This window comes from Micromesistius poutassou (assembly GCF_964030765.1).
Source record: "Micromesistius poutassou genome assembly, chromosome: 15".
Lineage (NCBI taxonomy): Eukaryota > Metazoa > Chordata > Actinopteri > Gadiformes > Gadidae > Micromesistius > Micromesistius poutassou.
Window position 1 is genome coordinate 2,485,777 of NC_140285.1, and position 16,305 is coordinate 2,502,081.

At 43.2% G+C, this 16,305-nt stretch overlaps 3 protein-coding genes across 3 annotated transcripts; 1 reads left to right on the plus strand and 2 right to left on the minus strand.

Moving 5' to 3' along the window:
* Positions 1 to 323: 323 nt before the first annotated feature.
* trappc6b (trafficking protein particle complex subunit 6B) lies at positions 324 to 2,846 on the minus strand. The gene is made up of 6 exons (XM_084479476.1): positions 2,578 to 2,846; positions 2,405 to 2,472; positions 2,117 to 2,234; positions 1,810 to 1,893; positions 1,531 to 1,624; positions 324 to 1,175 (listed from the first exon to the last, which is right to left on the minus strand). The coding sequence occupies exons 1-6, from the start codon at positions 2,656 to 2,658 to the stop codon at positions 1,144 to 1,146; spliced, it is 477 nt and encodes a 158-aa protein (XP_084335602.1). The 5' UTR covers positions 2,659 to 2,846; the 3' UTR covers positions 324 to 1,143.
* A 1,260-nt stretch (positions 2,847 to 4,106) lies between these two features.
* Positions 4,107 to 12,081, minus strand: LOC311359707 (solute carrier family 2, facilitated glucose transporter member 1-like; the record flags this gene model as incomplete). The annotated part of the gene is made up of 10 exons (XM_084479760.1): positions 4,107 to 4,295; positions 4,711 to 4,914; positions 5,109 to 5,210; positions 5,524 to 5,628; positions 6,030 to 6,217; positions 6,864 to 7,026; positions 7,613 to 7,853; positions 8,429 to 8,589; positions 9,740 to 9,832; positions 12,064 to 12,081. The coding sequence occupies 10 exons, from the start codon at positions 12,079 to 12,081 to the stop codon at positions 4,107 to 4,109; spliced, it is 1,464 nt and encodes a 487-aa protein (XP_084335886.1).
* A 1,649-nt stretch (positions 12,082 to 13,730) lies between these two features.
* On the plus strand, positions 13,731 to 16,305 carry phc2a (polyhomeotic homolog 2a; the record flags this gene model as incomplete). Its single annotated transcript, XM_084479466.1, has 6 exons — positions 13,731 to 13,886; positions 14,100 to 14,205; positions 14,801 to 14,915; positions 15,098 to 15,218; positions 15,557 to 15,833; positions 16,151 to 16,305. The coding sequence occupies 6 exons, from the start codon at positions 13,731 to 13,733 to the stop codon at positions 16,303 to 16,305; spliced, it is 930 nt and encodes a 309-aa protein (XP_084335592.1).

Here is a 16,305-nt window from a genome sequence, read left to right on the forward strand (position 1 = left end):
CTGCACTTGTTCATAACCACTGTCATAAATATACAATTATTGTAATTTCAATAAACATTGTAATGCTACAAAACTACTTGGCTATATGGAGTTACAATTTATGTTGACAGAATATGTAACTGATACATTTTTCAAATCAGCAGACCATCTGTGCCATGTTCTGACTTGGCATATCAGTATCCATGGAAACCAGGACGTGGAAGTTCGGGAGTTTTGGAGGGGCAATGACTTTAGGTATGGCATCAAAGACATTGTTAAACTCTTTACACAATTCACCCAGACCATGGTTTGAATGACATAGATTCTAGTCAAGTGTATTTGTATATTAATTTAATTTCTGTTATATTTTTGCAGTGATGCTCATGGAAGCATAATAAATCATATTCATTCATATAGATCACATAATAAAACATTTTCCAATCAATACTCCTAGAGGTGGAGGAGCATAGAGGGGACAGTGGTTGGCGACTTGGCATCCCACTGTTCTACCACCTGGATAAAACACTTTGGTGCCACTTGAAGTGGCTGAAGCATTAATAAATAAGTTGTAGTGAATTAATAATTTATAAAGAATTGTACCTACATGAATACTTCCATATGTAAGCAGTGTAGTTTGTCAAATGATCACCTTGCTTTAAAAAATATATGAAATATATGTTATTTTTTTACTAATGAGTATTCATGTAGGAACAACGCTTTAGAAATGGCAAATTCATTCAATTCACGATTCAGTACTACATGTACTTTACTAATGCTTCAAAGTTGCATTTTTTCTAAACTGCTACCAACACAAACAGTCCAAATCAACAAAAACAAAAAGACAAATCTTGAAAAAGAAAAAGATTAGGTGCAAATGACTCCGTGTTGGATATTGCATGTATATATCTATATCTATATAGATATAGATATAGATAGATATAGATATATACTCTTTGTTAGCATTAAAACAAGCTGCAACATGATACCACAGTGGGGGGGGGGTAGCTACAGGCAAGCTCATTTAAAGTATGTGGCTGCCTTGATAATGGCTGTTAGTGCGAGCAGCCCCTGGGGGCCCTGTGCATGAGGACCCTGCATGCAGATGGACACAGTGAGGGTATAAAGGCAGGGTGGCAGGGGACATCGCTGCTCCTTCTGTAGACTCTACGCTTTCTGGATCATAACCTGGAATTTACCTACACAGACACACACATACAGCCAGTAAATATTAATGACAACATTTCATTTATTAATTTATTCTAAAATAAAAACACTTGCTAGTGAAGCTTATTTCGATGAATACAATACGAAAATAATAAAGATCTAATGATTTCATTATTACAATTAAGAGGGGCGATTTTCGACATGTGCAACTGGCACGATAGGCTGCGATTAAAACACAAGTACTTGTGTTTCAGATGTTATGAGAGAATTCGACTTTCAAATTATTAAACAAGCCTATGAAGTCAACTCTGTCAGAGGAATAATAACAGACCAGAATAAGTTAGAATGCTGCTGTTTAAGAACTGAAAGGTTGCCATGGTTTCTTACATGCAGGCATGCCGGCCACCTCGGCTGTGACCACACTCTTCAATCCAAGGTCGGACAGCCCCCCCCTCACCAGACCACAGGTGAATGCCAAATACTGCAACACACAACACCAGTACAATCATACAGTTTTTGAACAAACGTTGTTTTGTTCAGTATGTAAAGTCTTCAATCGTGTATAAAAGGTCTTGATAATGAAACAAAGACATTTCCATGGCAGTGTCATGCTCTCTGTTTGGATGGATATAACATGTAGTACTCATTTAAACTGAATACACTCACCTTGGGGGCATGTTCTAAATACTGCTTCCCAGCCGACAGCTGACTGAGTAATCGGAAGCTGTTGTCTTGTAGTACATAGATTCCCTGGGATGGAGAGGAGTATCATAGCTTTATGCAGATCTGTGGCTATTAAGGGAACTTGTCAAAGACATTCATAATGAAAACTTTTATCTTGAACAGATATACAGATCACAACATACGTGTGTCCAGTGTACTCGTGTTTCTTACAAAAAGTCAAATGTTCTAGAATATATTTTCTAGTGGATCATATTTCCCTTTTTTTTTTTTACAGTAAAGTGGGACTTACTTGGTGGTTGGTTCTGAGGTTATCAATTTGCTTTTTGAATAAACAAGTCCAAAAGTCCTTGCAGATGAATTTCATAACGTCCAGCTCGTCCTTAAAGCGTGGTGTTTCTTTGGTGAACCTACATTACCAGGGAGACATTCAAATACAATGGATGTAGTGAGGCATCCAGTACAGCAATTCAAAATGTACCTCTACTATGCTGTCCAAACTGGTCATATAATATACAAGTCTTATAGTATAACCCGTTTGCACCATAGACCGTATTGACTGAGCTACAGAATGATTTACCTCTCTATGAGTCCTTGCCCGACTCTGAATCCCATGGCTTCCAGTTTGGTGATGTTTTTACCATTCTCCTGTGGAGACCGTATACCAACATAGATGTCAGTACTAGTAGCCGAAATGAAACGCAAATGGCAACGATAAGATGTACTTTATTGTTAATACCGAGAGATTCCTACCGTCTCTCCATTTCCACCAGATTTATAAATATACTGTATTAGTTCATTGTGCAGAAACTGGAAAAGTGCTTCGTCTGCCATTTGTGAGGCTGATGTTGACGTTTGATCTAATGTTACAGAAGAGAGGAAAGTGTCCCCGTAAACAGTGATCGATGCTGAATAACAGCAATATTGAAGGTTGATATGACCCGTCGATAAGACTACATGTTTTTAAATACAGTGTGGGATGTAATTATAGGTCATGTCTTGCTCTCTGAAACGAAACACTTCACTGTAGAAAGCAAAATAAACATCTGACCGGAGGGGTCCTGATTGAAACAGCGGAACGGCCGTATCACTGCCTGATTGATATGGTTGACGAAAATATATACGCTTTGTGGAATTACACTACTTACATTATTGGAATCGATCATTTAAACTGTATATTTAAGAAATAACAGTTTAGAAGCCATCGACTGCTATATTATTTCACCAATTGTATAAGGAATAATGTTCAGGCAGGTAACAGAGGACTATATCGTTGGCTGTTTTTTGTTAGAACTGTATTTATACAACGCAAAAAGCAACAATTCACAATTTCAACTTTTTATATAAAAAATAAACACAAATCTGCTTATCCGCCCCTGCTTTTCACATTTTTACAATTTGTATGGTTAAAATCTCGTCATATTGAACAGATGGTGATCATGATTGTTGTGAGCAATACCAATACCAATACTAAAGTGCTGATCAAGAGATTCTTCCTAGTGATACCAATACATTCATTATTGTGTGTAATGTGTAATGGATGAACAATTCCAAGAAGATCTGATGATGAAAGAACGAATTACTCTACATAAACAAAATAAATAATACAAATGATGAATAACACATACATAATAAAAACGATGTAGGCCTATACATGATCCATTAAATCTAGAGCAAATGAGACTGCTGAATTGTTCAAAAGTTATCAAACTAATCTTACAACAGTGTTAATGCAATTTAAGAAAGAAAGATGAGGAACCACATGAGACCAGTTTTACACTCTTCTCTTGTGCTCCTAACCCTCATCTTGCCTTTGCTGTTAAATTATCATAAGACTCCAATAAATAACCATATTCTTATACAATGACCAATTCACATATTCAATTCCCTAGCGTGCTAAGGTGCTCATTCTTATTTAACTTGGCATTCTTGCAATGTAGTACAAATAATGTAGGCCTAGCTGGGAAAAAGGTTGATAACCTAGTAAACATTGTGATCTATAACAATAAAAAAAATACCTCTTTAATCTTTTAATACCAAGCTACACATTGACCACTACATGAAGTAAATGTGTAGAACTGCAATAAAAAATAAACAGTGTAACTATATCCAACACGTCCAGAGTCCAGACCTAGACAAAATAAATGCATGTTAGACAAAAATCATCAAATTGAATAATTTGTACTAGCGTAAAAGGATTCAAATAAACCTTTCATGTGGTTTATCTTTCTATCTTTTTGTAAGAGGATCAAAGTCTAAACACCACTTATTATCCATCACCTCTAGATGTCGCTGTTGAACTCGTCTGTAGTGTACTTCCCAAACGCCTCGCCCGATGCGGAGTGACGGAAGCTGGACGCGATCTCGTCGAAGGTGCGGCCCTTGGTCTCCGGAACCTTGAGGTAGGTGAACACGAAGAAGCCCAGCAGCAGCACCGTGAAGATGATGAAGACGTAAGGGCCACACAGTTGCTACGGTAACCAAAATAGAAGTGGAACACAGAAAAGTCAGTTAAAGTTTAGGATCTGTGGTGATTTATGTGGTGGTTCCAAGCAGGGCTGTAAAGAAGTTCAATTCAAGGTTTCAAAAGTTATTGGAGAAGAAAGTGGGTTTGGCTAGTATACAAAAACAGGCGTTAACAATTTGTTTGCTCAATTGATTGTTGTTTTGAACGGACCTTTCCAAGGCAAGCTCTTCTTTAGGAGCTGACAGCAATAAATCATTTTTGCTCAGAGCTTAATAATGCCAAACACAAAATAAACCCAAATACCTGAGGTAAATGTAATTCAAACATCCACGTATTGTTAATAGGATTCCAAACCTCCTATCAATCATTCAATCCAACTATCAATCAGTCAATGGACAGATGGATGAGTCCCCATGTACCTCCACATACTGGAAGCCCATGCCCACGAGGAAGTTGGCGGACCAGTTGGAGAAGCCGGCCACGGCCATGGCTGCCGGCCGGGGCCCCTGACTGAAGAGCTCGGCCACGATGAACCAGGGGATGGGCCCGGGGCCGATCTCAAAGAAGGCCACGAAGCAGAAGATGGCCGCGATGCTGACGTAGGACATCCATGACAGTTGGTCCTGTGCAAAGCAGTTTGAGTGGCCACTGGTTATAAAAGCAGTCCATTTACCAATTAATCCTCCTATCCTAAAGCATAGTTAGTTAAAAGCACTTTGAGTTTAAGTTAAAAGGGCAGATTTCAGTGAAACACGTTTCAAGTTGAACGGCATCCTACATGCGCATAAATGTGGCCTTTACTAACTTCCCAACTCACCAGCAGCGCCATGGCGATGGTGATGAGCACGGCTGACACAGCCATGCCCATGAGGCCCACCAGGTGTAGAGACCTCCTGCCTACTCGCTCCACGATAAACAGCTGAAACACACAGCGACATGGACCATGTTTGTTAAAAGCAATTCAAGTGATCCAGGACCTTGGTTGTTGTTAAAAAAATAAATCATTGAATTAAATACAAAGTTTAGCAAAGCACATTGAGTTATGCGGGAAATCCATCAACGTCACTCTTACATACATATCACAATACGAATCGGAACACGCTAATAAATAATTCAAGTAGTTTAGCTTTAAGTGTTACGCAACTTTAAAAAAAAAATCAAAAAAAAAAATCAACCCATTTAAGGTCCTGGGGGGGGGGGGTAGCAGGTCAAATAATAAACGTAAGACTTACCGAGACGACGGTGAAGGCGGTGTTGACAACGCCCGCCCCGATGGTGGCGTACACGGGGTGAGGGACCCCCGCTCGCAGGAAGATCCCCGTGGAGTAGTAGAACACCTGTCACCACGACAACACACCGCTGAGTTAGGGCTAGGCTGCGAAGCTGCACTTTGGTCCATGCTAACACATTTAAAGTTATTACCTGATGAATCAATGGTCATGATACCCTTCAGCTCACCGTGCACGCGCGTGCGTGTGTGTGTGTGTGTCTCTGTGCATGTGTATGTGTGTGCACGTGCCTTTCTCTGTGTGTGTGCGTGTGTGTGTGTGTGTGTGTGCGTGCCTCTGTGCGTCTGTGTGCATCTGTGTGTGCGCATGCATCTCTGTGTCTGTGCGTCTGTGTGCCTCTCTGTGCGTCTGTGTGTGTCTGTGTGTGCGCCTGCATCTCTCTCTGTGTCTGTGTGTGTGTGTGTGTGTGTGTGTGTGCGCGTCTCTCTGTGTCTGTGTTCTGAACGTACAGCGTTGATACCGGACAGCTGCTGTGAGAGCTGCAGCATGATGGCGATGAAGATGGGCTGGCGGTAGGCCGGCGTGGTGAACAGCTCAGGGATGGTCACCGCCCTCTCCCTCATCATCTGCCTGCTCTCCTCCTGCATCTCCTGCACGTCGTCATGCACGTCCTCCGTACCGCGAAGCTTCTCCAGCACTGAGCGCCCAGAGAGAGGAGACACATGTCAACACACCAGTACGGAACCAGAGGGACCCTAACGTAAACACACTGGTACAGAACCAGAGAGACACAACATACACTAAACACACTGGTACGGAACCAGAGAGACACAACATACACTAAACACACTGGTACAGAACCAGAGAGACACAACATACACTAAACACACTGGTACGGAACCAGAGGGACACAACATACACTAAACACACTGGTACGGAACCAGAGGGACACAACATACACTAAACACACTGGTACGGAACCAGAGAGACACAACATACACTAAACACACTGGTACAGAACCAGAGAGACACAACATACACTAAACACACTGGTACGGAACCAGAGAGACACAACATACACTAAACACACTGGTACAGAACCAGAGGGACCCTAACGTGAACACACGGGTACAGAACCACAGACACCCAACGTAAAACCCACGGGTACAGAACCAGCCTGCATCTCTCCCTGTACTCATAGTTACTATATAGTCATTAGGAATCGCTTTGATAGTGCTTTTGTTTTGAATGATCTTATGATTATATCGACTTGAATGGAATAATGTAGAATCCAGGAGTAGTTGGGAGTGTATCGATATGTTCTTACACCCCTAGTGTCTAACCGCTTCGCGCCTTGCTCTCCTGGTTCTGGTTGATGAGGAGGAAGCGAGGGCTCTCGGGGCAGAAGGGCAGCAGGACGCACTGCACCAGCGCCGGGACGCACGTGAAGCCCAGCAGCAGGGGCCACAGGGACGCGTTGCCCAGGAGGCCCTCCAGGCCGAAGATCTGGAGGCAACGCACGCACAGACAGGCGCCGCACGCACAGACAGACAAGACACACACACACACACACACACACGCATACATACACACACACACACACACACACACACACACACACACACACACACTAGCTAGTCACCATTTGGCAGACCATTTCACCCAAAATCCAAACCTTTTACCCATAGCAGTAAGTGGATTCCTATAGGCTGCATGTCATTCAAGAGCCGATTCAAGAATAGGGAAGTGACTGGATCCGACAAAAGGCAGTCCATAACTGGACACCTAGCGTGAGCAAAAGTCTGCCTTTAAGCTTTATATAAAGTGTTTATAAATCGTAATCCAATGCAGTCTTTCACTGTTTTTCCCTCTAAATCAAAGACACCCTTAGAAAAATAAAAGCGTTGATAGGCCGACTCAATCGCACATGTGGCCGCTGGGCAGGAAAACCTTTATAACCAATACAATCATCAACGACAACAGCACATCACAATTGACCAACAGCCCAATACACGTAAGACGGCCTCATACAACGCCACCGCTTCCCTCTGTCCCACGTGACATGAACGCAGCGGCAGCAGCAGCAGCTGACCTGGGCTATGAGAATGCCGAGGACCACTCCCAGCTGGTGCAGGGTGCCCAGGGCGCCGCGCAGCGACGTGGGTGCGATCTCCCCCACGTACATGGGCACGAAGCCCGTGGACAGGCCGGAGTAGAGGCCCACGATGAAGCGGCCCGCAATCAGCAACTCCCAGGACGCCGCCACCTTGGACAGGCCCATGAAGGCGGCCGCCACGAAGGCTAGCACGTTAGCCATTAGCATGGAGTTTCGCCTTGGGTTGGAGGATTGAAAAGGAAAAATGCAGCGCTTTAGACATTGAAGGTGACTATATTATACCACCAGGTGTGAGTGAGTGATTAGCCGTTACAAAAAACAAATCTGAAAATCTGCCTCTTCTGACATCACAAGTGGGCGTGTCCACCTAGATGTATTAAAGATAGATGAGCAACGTTTGCTGCAGTCCACTGGGTAGGCTGGTAGACCGATCTATCCAGCACACAACGGCTTGTAACGGCTAATCACACTCACACCTGGTGGTATAATATGTCACCTTTAATAAACACATGTTCAACAGAACTTTATTTGTGTGGTTTAGTTACAAAGCAGGTTACAAAGGGCTTAACAAGACAACCATAATTAAGACTTAATCTAAATCTAAAAATGACAAAGAGACCGGAAAAAACGACAAAAAGTAGGATGATTCATCCCACAGCAACTTCCACATTGTGAAAACAGTTTATTTAGTAATAATGAGTCTGAAGAAGCACTCTCCTCTGGCAGCCCGTTCCACAGCCTATGGCGCGGTAGAGTCACAGTCTTTCTTTGTGTTAGGTCTCGGTCCTGTACCTTCCGAAGCGGTTGACGAAGAGGCCCATGGAGAAGGAGCCACAGATGCCGCCCACGGAGAAGATGGCGACGGAGATGGACCACAGTGTGGTCAGGGTGGTCCGGGAGATGTGCTCCGAGTACCTGCTGGTCCACGTCTCATTGTAGAAGCCCTCGATGATCTGGTTGGCGTTCAGAAGATAATGGGGAGATTACGTTTACGTTTAGGGCATTTAGCAGACGCTTTTATCCAAAGTGACTTACAACGGTTAATACACACCGACGGCGGAGTCAACCATGCAAGGCGACAGCCAGCTCGTCAGGAGCAGTCAGGGTTAAGTGTCTTGCTCAGGGACACATCGACACTAGGAGGAGCCGGGGATCGAACTAGCAACCTTCCGGTTATAAGTCAACCTGCTCTACCTCCTGAGCTAAACCGAGATTATTCAGATTATTCATATTATTAGATTATTAATTTTAAGGAGGGGAAGGTCTATATCTAGGTCAGTCTTTTACAAACATTTGAATGGCATGTCGTTAGTTTAAATTAAATGCCTGTAGAATGTAAGCTAATCTGCCATTCTGAATGACAGGCCAACAATACATTATTTGCCATTATTGTATCAACAGCACAGCTAAACAACAGTTGTACACTAGCGACGTGATGGGCTTACGTAACACATAATCCTATAAACTTGACAATGAATCCAAGTTCTATTTGAAAGCCCATTATGCTAGTTGGCCTAAGTGGCTTAACGAGAAAGATTTGTTTTTTGAAAAAAAAAAACAATTTCAGAGGGACAATGTGAAATATTTTTACATTAATCGCTGAACATTTCTGCAAATGTAATCTAACTTCAAAATGAGTCCTTCCCTGGCTCTTTGTTTCGTAGACCAGCTTGTGGGCCGAGCTCTATTATAATAGAACAGGGACTTTTATAGTTAGGGGTTAAACTTAGTCTCTGGTTGGCTCAGTGGTTGAACTTAGTCTCTGGTTGTGTTTAGTGGTTACACCTAGTCTCTGGTTAGTGGTTAAACTTAGTCTCTGGTGAGTGGTTAAACTTAGTCTCTGGTTGGCTGATATTATGTCTAACATATCTCCTTTCAGAACCTTCTTTATTTGAAGGGGTGGAGGTGTAATGTTCTGACCTCACTGATCTAACCCCAACCTTGTTATTACAATAAAAAAGCAACAACTGTGTTTTGCCATACTTTCGAGCTAGTGGTGAATTATTGTGATAACCTCGGCATTGAAAGGAATACATTATGGATAACTGTGATTGATTTGTTTCTGTTCCCATGATTCCCATTGCCATGGCGATGTGTACTCACGATCTGAGGGGCGTTGATGACGCCAGTGTTGTAGCCGAACTGTAACGAGCCAATCACAGCAGTCCCCACAGCAAACAGCAACGGCAGGGTTAACTGGTGGAAATAAAAAATGAACAATTGACCTGATTAAGATAATGATATTTTCATAGTAAATGATAATTATACTATTAATATTACTCATGATCATTTACATACAAAGTGTGTGTGTGTGTGTGTGAGTGAGTGTGTACTTCTACAAAAACAAGTCCACTGGATGTGGATGATGACTCACCATTTAACCCCCATCCCGCTACAACTACAGTTGCTATCACCTGGATGTACTGGTGCTGCTACCTGACTGTACAGGTGTTGCTACCTGGCTGTACAGGTGTGTCTACACCAGGATGTCCAGGTGTTTTCATCTGGCTGGACAGGTTTTATAATCGCCTGGCTGTATAGGTGATATAATCTTTCTGCACAGGTGTTGTCACCTCTCTGTACAGGTGTTGTCACCTGACTGTACAGGTGTTGTCACCTGACTGTACAGGTGTACCCATATAGCTGCACGAAGCCTCTCACAGATTACATCACCAGGCCGGGAATAGCACTGTAATCCTGCTTGTGTGTTGGAAATGCAAATGCTAAGTGCCAATAGGTATTTCTTAGCGGTAACTATGGAGACGTGTGGCTTCAGGGAGGATCAACTGCTACGTCATGTGAAGTGATAGTCGCCTTGCCACAGCTGTCTAAAGTATGTCTAAAACAATCTGTGTTTTCAACCTGTAGTACGCATACCGATACGGCTGGTGGGGATTGGAATTGTATTCTTCAAATAGACACATTTTCTATAATAAAAATGATGTAGATAATTTAAAACAAATATATCATAAATGTTTTTTAATAAATATACTATTATGCCTTGTTATTATTTCACAAATAGTGTCTCTTTGGGCAAACAATCATATGTTTTCCATTGTTATGTTTTCAATTGATGTTTTGTGTCCATTTGTGTTTGCTAAATAAACTCAATGGGAGCATGAAAAGCATTGCTGATTTTTTCTTCCGACAGTTTCCCACTGGCTAGGGCCTTCTTAGTAATAATGGTGTACATAGCGGGCGCTGGCACTCTTCGGTCAGCACCATGCATGTGTTTTTATCATTTGTTTACTATTTGCATATGAGGTGGTCCGCGAAAGGTCTTGATGACCATTTAGTGGTTCACCTAAAATCAAAGGCTGGGAATCACTGGTGCAACACTACTGGACACTTAACTACTGGAGTAACTGCTCATTGACTAAGCGCATAGACCTCTGAAGAATAAGTCCCGCCTCCGAGGCTCCGGTTCCCTCGGTCAAATGTCTATGGGAAATAATATGGGGTTTTTGAATGATCGTACATAACAAACTCTGTAGGTGGCGAAGAAGTAAAAGCTGCGTCACGTTTTGAACTACACACATTTTCCATCTAGTTTCGACTGGCTTTTTGGACTGTCGGTGCCGTTAAAGTATAGTAAACGATTATAAATGCTATTTTAACGGCACCGACAATCGGTGCCGTTAAAATAGCATTTATAATCGTTTACTACTTGCTCGTTTACTACTAATCGTTTACTACTTACTTTACTACTCGGAGGCGGGACTTATTCTTCAGAGGTCTATGTGCGTGCAGGAGGTGAGATGTGGAGGATTCCACGGCACATGCTTCGTGTGAATGTCGTCATGGGTTTACGTTTTCACTTACACCACTTAAGATGAAACGTTAATGTATTTCACTGAACTTGCAATTGCTTGGTGCTGTTGCCGGCTCGGTTGATGTGTGTATCATATATATATATGATACGAAATGTATATTTGTATAAAAAATATAAAGGGTAGGACTACAGAACTCTCCGATAAAAACAGCTGTCAAATATGATGGATGCATAAAACTACACACACACTGACGACAAGCTCTGTGCAGCTCCATGAGAGATGAATGGATAGATGGACGGGTGTGTATTTCCTCTTAAAATTATAATAGGCTACGAATCACTTTGCCTTATTCAGTTATCCGTGCACTGGAATTCGTGGAACACCATCAGTAAGGTTTTTTAACATTTTAGAATAATGTATGCGAAGTAGAACAAAATGGACAAATACAATTTAAATCACTATACCACAGACATAGCAATATCATAAAAATGGCCAATCATAACAATAGATATAGGAGTTCGCCTTTAGGACAGAGCAGGTGATTCTTCCCTCGTGTAGACCGACAACGTGCACGTTTTATCCCACACATCATCAATCATAAAACTGGACTGATATTAACTATGTGCCTATCATGTATCGATCTCGTACATTTACCTGGTCGCTGCACTCCATAGTGGCTGTTGGGAGTAAAACAATATAGAATTATATCTCAGCTTTTAATAGCAGAGATAGGCCTACTTGGCTTGTAGTCTTATAGATGGCGCAGAAAGTGGCAAATCCAATGTAGACTCTGCTACTCGTAAAAGTGTCCCCTGTTCTGAATTGAAGTTAAGATTGGTTTCGATTTAAATTCCATTTATCCTTTTATCCAAGACAGAGTATGGTTGACTTCTTTTTGTATCTCGCGTGTTTATCTCGGTACACAATGGCTCTTCAGCGTTAGGAATAAGCAGGTTAATGCCATTAGCGCCATCGGGGGTTTCTGATTGGCTGCGGACAGAGAGCGCATTTACAACCGGACGGTGAATCCGGCTTTATGCTGATTGGAAGAACGGGGGAGAGATACAAACTCACGGTAACTCTAATTTACTGCAAACTGTTACTGCAGATTCATAATTTTGAGGCCTCACATGGGCTCATCGATTTGTCTTTGTAAAGGCAGTTACTTTTCCCTGTTGGCTTTTCTGCTGGGAGTGCTTGCCATATTTTTCGGATTTATGTATAATACTGTATAATTGAAACTCCTTAAAGTCGGGTTCTAAACAAACTAAATGAGGGCAAAAAAACACTACAGTTTCCGTTTACTTTGCGCAATCAACCAATTTAATGAACGCTCCATTGATGAATTTCCAACGCAACCGATGCATCTGTAATGAAATTGTTTTTTTGTTGTTGTTTTTTTTGGGGGGGAGGGGGAGGGGGACAGAAACAGCCTCCAATAAAAACCAGTGTTGTATTGAGAGTCGTGCTGCCATTGGCCCGCTCGTTGGGGTTCACCGACCAATAGGAAAGCGTTATACATCACTCTCTGTTTTTGACTCGAGCAGACCCGTGGAGCGCTGCACGCTGTTGCTGCTGGAATAGTCTAATGTTGGATTTAAAGGGGGAAAGCGAGACATTAACTTTGAGAGTGAAACACTCGCAAACTTTCCGGCTGCGGGTCTAACGGGTGCGTGCTTTTGCTCTGTAAATGTAATTTCACGGCGGATAATAAATAAACGTGTTGCATGGACCGCGCTGCCGCCCGGGTCGGTGGCAGAGAAAAGAAAGCGTTGTTTGGAGTTGAACAAAGAGGTGTGCTTTCTTTCCTTCCCTCAGCCATTGTCCCGGACACCGGCGGATGATATACAAGCGCTACTCTGATGAATGAAACACGTTTGTTTTGCATTGCGTTGTAAGATAACGGCAACTGTCTAAAACAGTCAATTAATGTTAAACCAGAGTTATGTGTATACGCACGTCTTAGTGTTGTTAAATGTGCACATACACATAAATCAGGCCATTCAGGGAGACTAGAGGTTTAAACCCTAGTTTTTCTCCTACTCATAAATCATGTTCCATTTATATGTTGCACGTGTTTTCATTTACTTTCATCCCCCTGTGATACAATGAAATTAAATCATGTTTGCGACCAGTTTGTTTGCAATCCTCTACTGTTGCATGGACTAGCCTTGAACTCAGCCGCCCCCTAACATGCAGCTACCATTCTGAGTGCGCAGCTGTGCGTCTCCTGAGCTTTTGTTTATGGTTTGTATTGCAATTGTCCTCAACAGGTTACGGTGGTTAATGCGACACGACCCGGTGCGGGTTTGGCCCCAGTCATGACCTCCGGGAACGGGAACAACGCACCATCGGTGATAGGCAGCGTCCCACAAAACGGCAAGAGCAGCAGAGTACCCCGGCCTGTCGTGAAACCGCCGGTCCTCACCCATCTCATCGGGGGGTTTGTCATACAAGAGGGCGCCGACCCGTTCCCGGTGAGTAGTATAGCGTGGTAGTAGCAACAACAGGAGACAATAAGTCAATTTTAAGTCCGTTGTAATTCCGCTTCAGAGACACAGGGTGGCGCACAGCATCAGTTTCACGGAGTGATGGGTAAACATGAAAGTAGTTCGTTTCTAAGAAGAATGTATTGATTTATTACCCGACCGTTGGATCCAGAGGGGATATTAACAGAGGTCCGTCTGTAGGTGGAGCACCCTTCATTCTCCATCGATGCCCTGAGGAGATGCAGGCGCCAGCCTATAGCCCAGAGCCCCAGGATCTCCACCAAGATGGAGGAGTTGTCCTCCAAGGGTAAGACCCTGCAGGGTTCTTTAGTATAACATGCAACCAGTACTTTAGTATACCATGCAACCAGTACTTTAGTATAACATGCAACCAGTACTTTAGTATAACATGCAACAAGTACTTTAGTATAACATGCAACCAGTACTTTAGTGTACCATGCAACTAGTACTTTAGTATAACATGCAACTAGTACTGTAGTGTACTATGCAATGAGTACTTTAGTATAACATGAAAAAAGTACTGTAGTGTACTATGCAATGAGTACTTTAGTATACCAAGTAACCAGTACTTTAGTTTCCCATGCAGCAAGTATTTTATTGTACCATGCAATGTACTTTAGTGTATCCCGTGCGACAAGTAGTTTTGTGTTCAACAAGTACTTCAGTGTACCATGCCACCATTTCTTTAGTGAACCATTCAAGTATGTTACTGTGTACTGCGGTTGTTAGTGTTGTTGCTGTTTACTTACTTACGCTTTTGGTGTGTGTGTGTGTGTGTGTGTGTGTGTGTGTGTGTGTGTGTGTGTGTGTGTGTGTGTGTGTGTGTGTGTGTGTGTGTGTGTGTGTGTGTGTGTGTGTGTGTGTGTGTGTGTGTGTGTCAGAGCTGAGGGGTCTGCAAGGGGGTCCCATGCTCACCTGTGAGCTGTGTGGGAAGGTGGACTCGGCGCACATCTTCAAGGGCTCTAAGAGGTTCTGCTCAATGCTGTGTGCCAAGCGGTAATTTACTTTATTAATTTTATCTTTGATAGTGTTTTATTTACATTAGGTTACTACTAGGTCTCTGCCTCACTGGAACGCTTATTATTATTTCTTACTGATATATTTGTCTTGTCTTGTATATATTTGGCTTTCTATTTTTACGGTTTGAGACTATTGTTTTTGTGTCTTTTATATTCCAGCTACAACATGAGCTGCACCAAGCGAGTGGGCCTCTATCCCCCCCACAGACGCACCCTGGAGAATCTGAACAAAAGCCAAAGACAGAATGGAGAGCAGAAGAGTTTAGAGTCCAAACACAAAGTGAGTGTGGAATGGATGGAGGCGTTGTCTTGTCAGCAATGTTGTCATTCATGTACAATTTCCCTTTGTTACTGCTGATTTGGGTTAAACACACCAGTTGTTTGACTTGTGTCCCATTGCTGTTCACAAACAGGACTCAATTCAGATTGTATTTATTTATACATTTTTTGGCTCCGATCCAAGCAGGCCCACCTGGTGGTTCTTAACCAAATTCTTAACCCTAATTTCCCGAATGGGCTTCACAAAGTCACCACACTGATATCGTGCTACAGTCAGTCAAGCCACATGCTTTCTTTGTATTCACTTTTAACCAAAACCAACCAACTCCTTCGTCTCAGACGGCGGTCTTCGAGCGGAAACCCACGCCCGGCGTTTTTTCCACGCCACGCTTTGTCCGCAGGGCGTCCCAGGGTTCGGCATCTGAGCGGCGCTCGGTCGACGGAGGGCTGGCGTTGCCTGAGTCGCCCGCTGCCGTCCCCTCCCCCCCCCAGCAGCTGAAGGAGTGGGGGGGCGGTGACGGCTACGACCTGCCTGCCTTCCCGCTGGTCCTCCTGCCGCAGGATCCCGGCACATGGGGTGTGGAGAACGTGTACAGGTTCATCAGCTCGCTGCCAGGTGAGGGCTTTGAGAGGATATTCATTCATTCATTCATTCATTCATTCAATAAACAGAGGGACGGGCTAGAGGCTAGGTAAAGGTACTGGGTTCGATCCTCAAGATCTGAATTTGATCTGATCATTTTATTACTGCATGATTTCTTCTCAAGGAAATGTAGTTTCTGCACCATCTCGGCCGAGGGAAACGTCATTTCTGCATGATTTTTTTTCTCAGGGCAAATGTGATCTGTGAATGTGGTTGATCTTATTTCCGAGGTTAATATATTTAGTCCCAGAGGGAAACGCTTTTTTTAAGGACGTGATTTTGTGCGTCAGGGTGCTTGGAGATCGGCGAGGAGTTCCGCTCGCAGGAGATCGACGGGCAGGCCCTGCTGCTGCTGAAGGAGGACCACCTGATGGGCGCCATGAACATCAAGCTGGGCCCCGCACTGAAGATCTACGCCCAGATCTGCCTGCTGAAGGACTGCTAG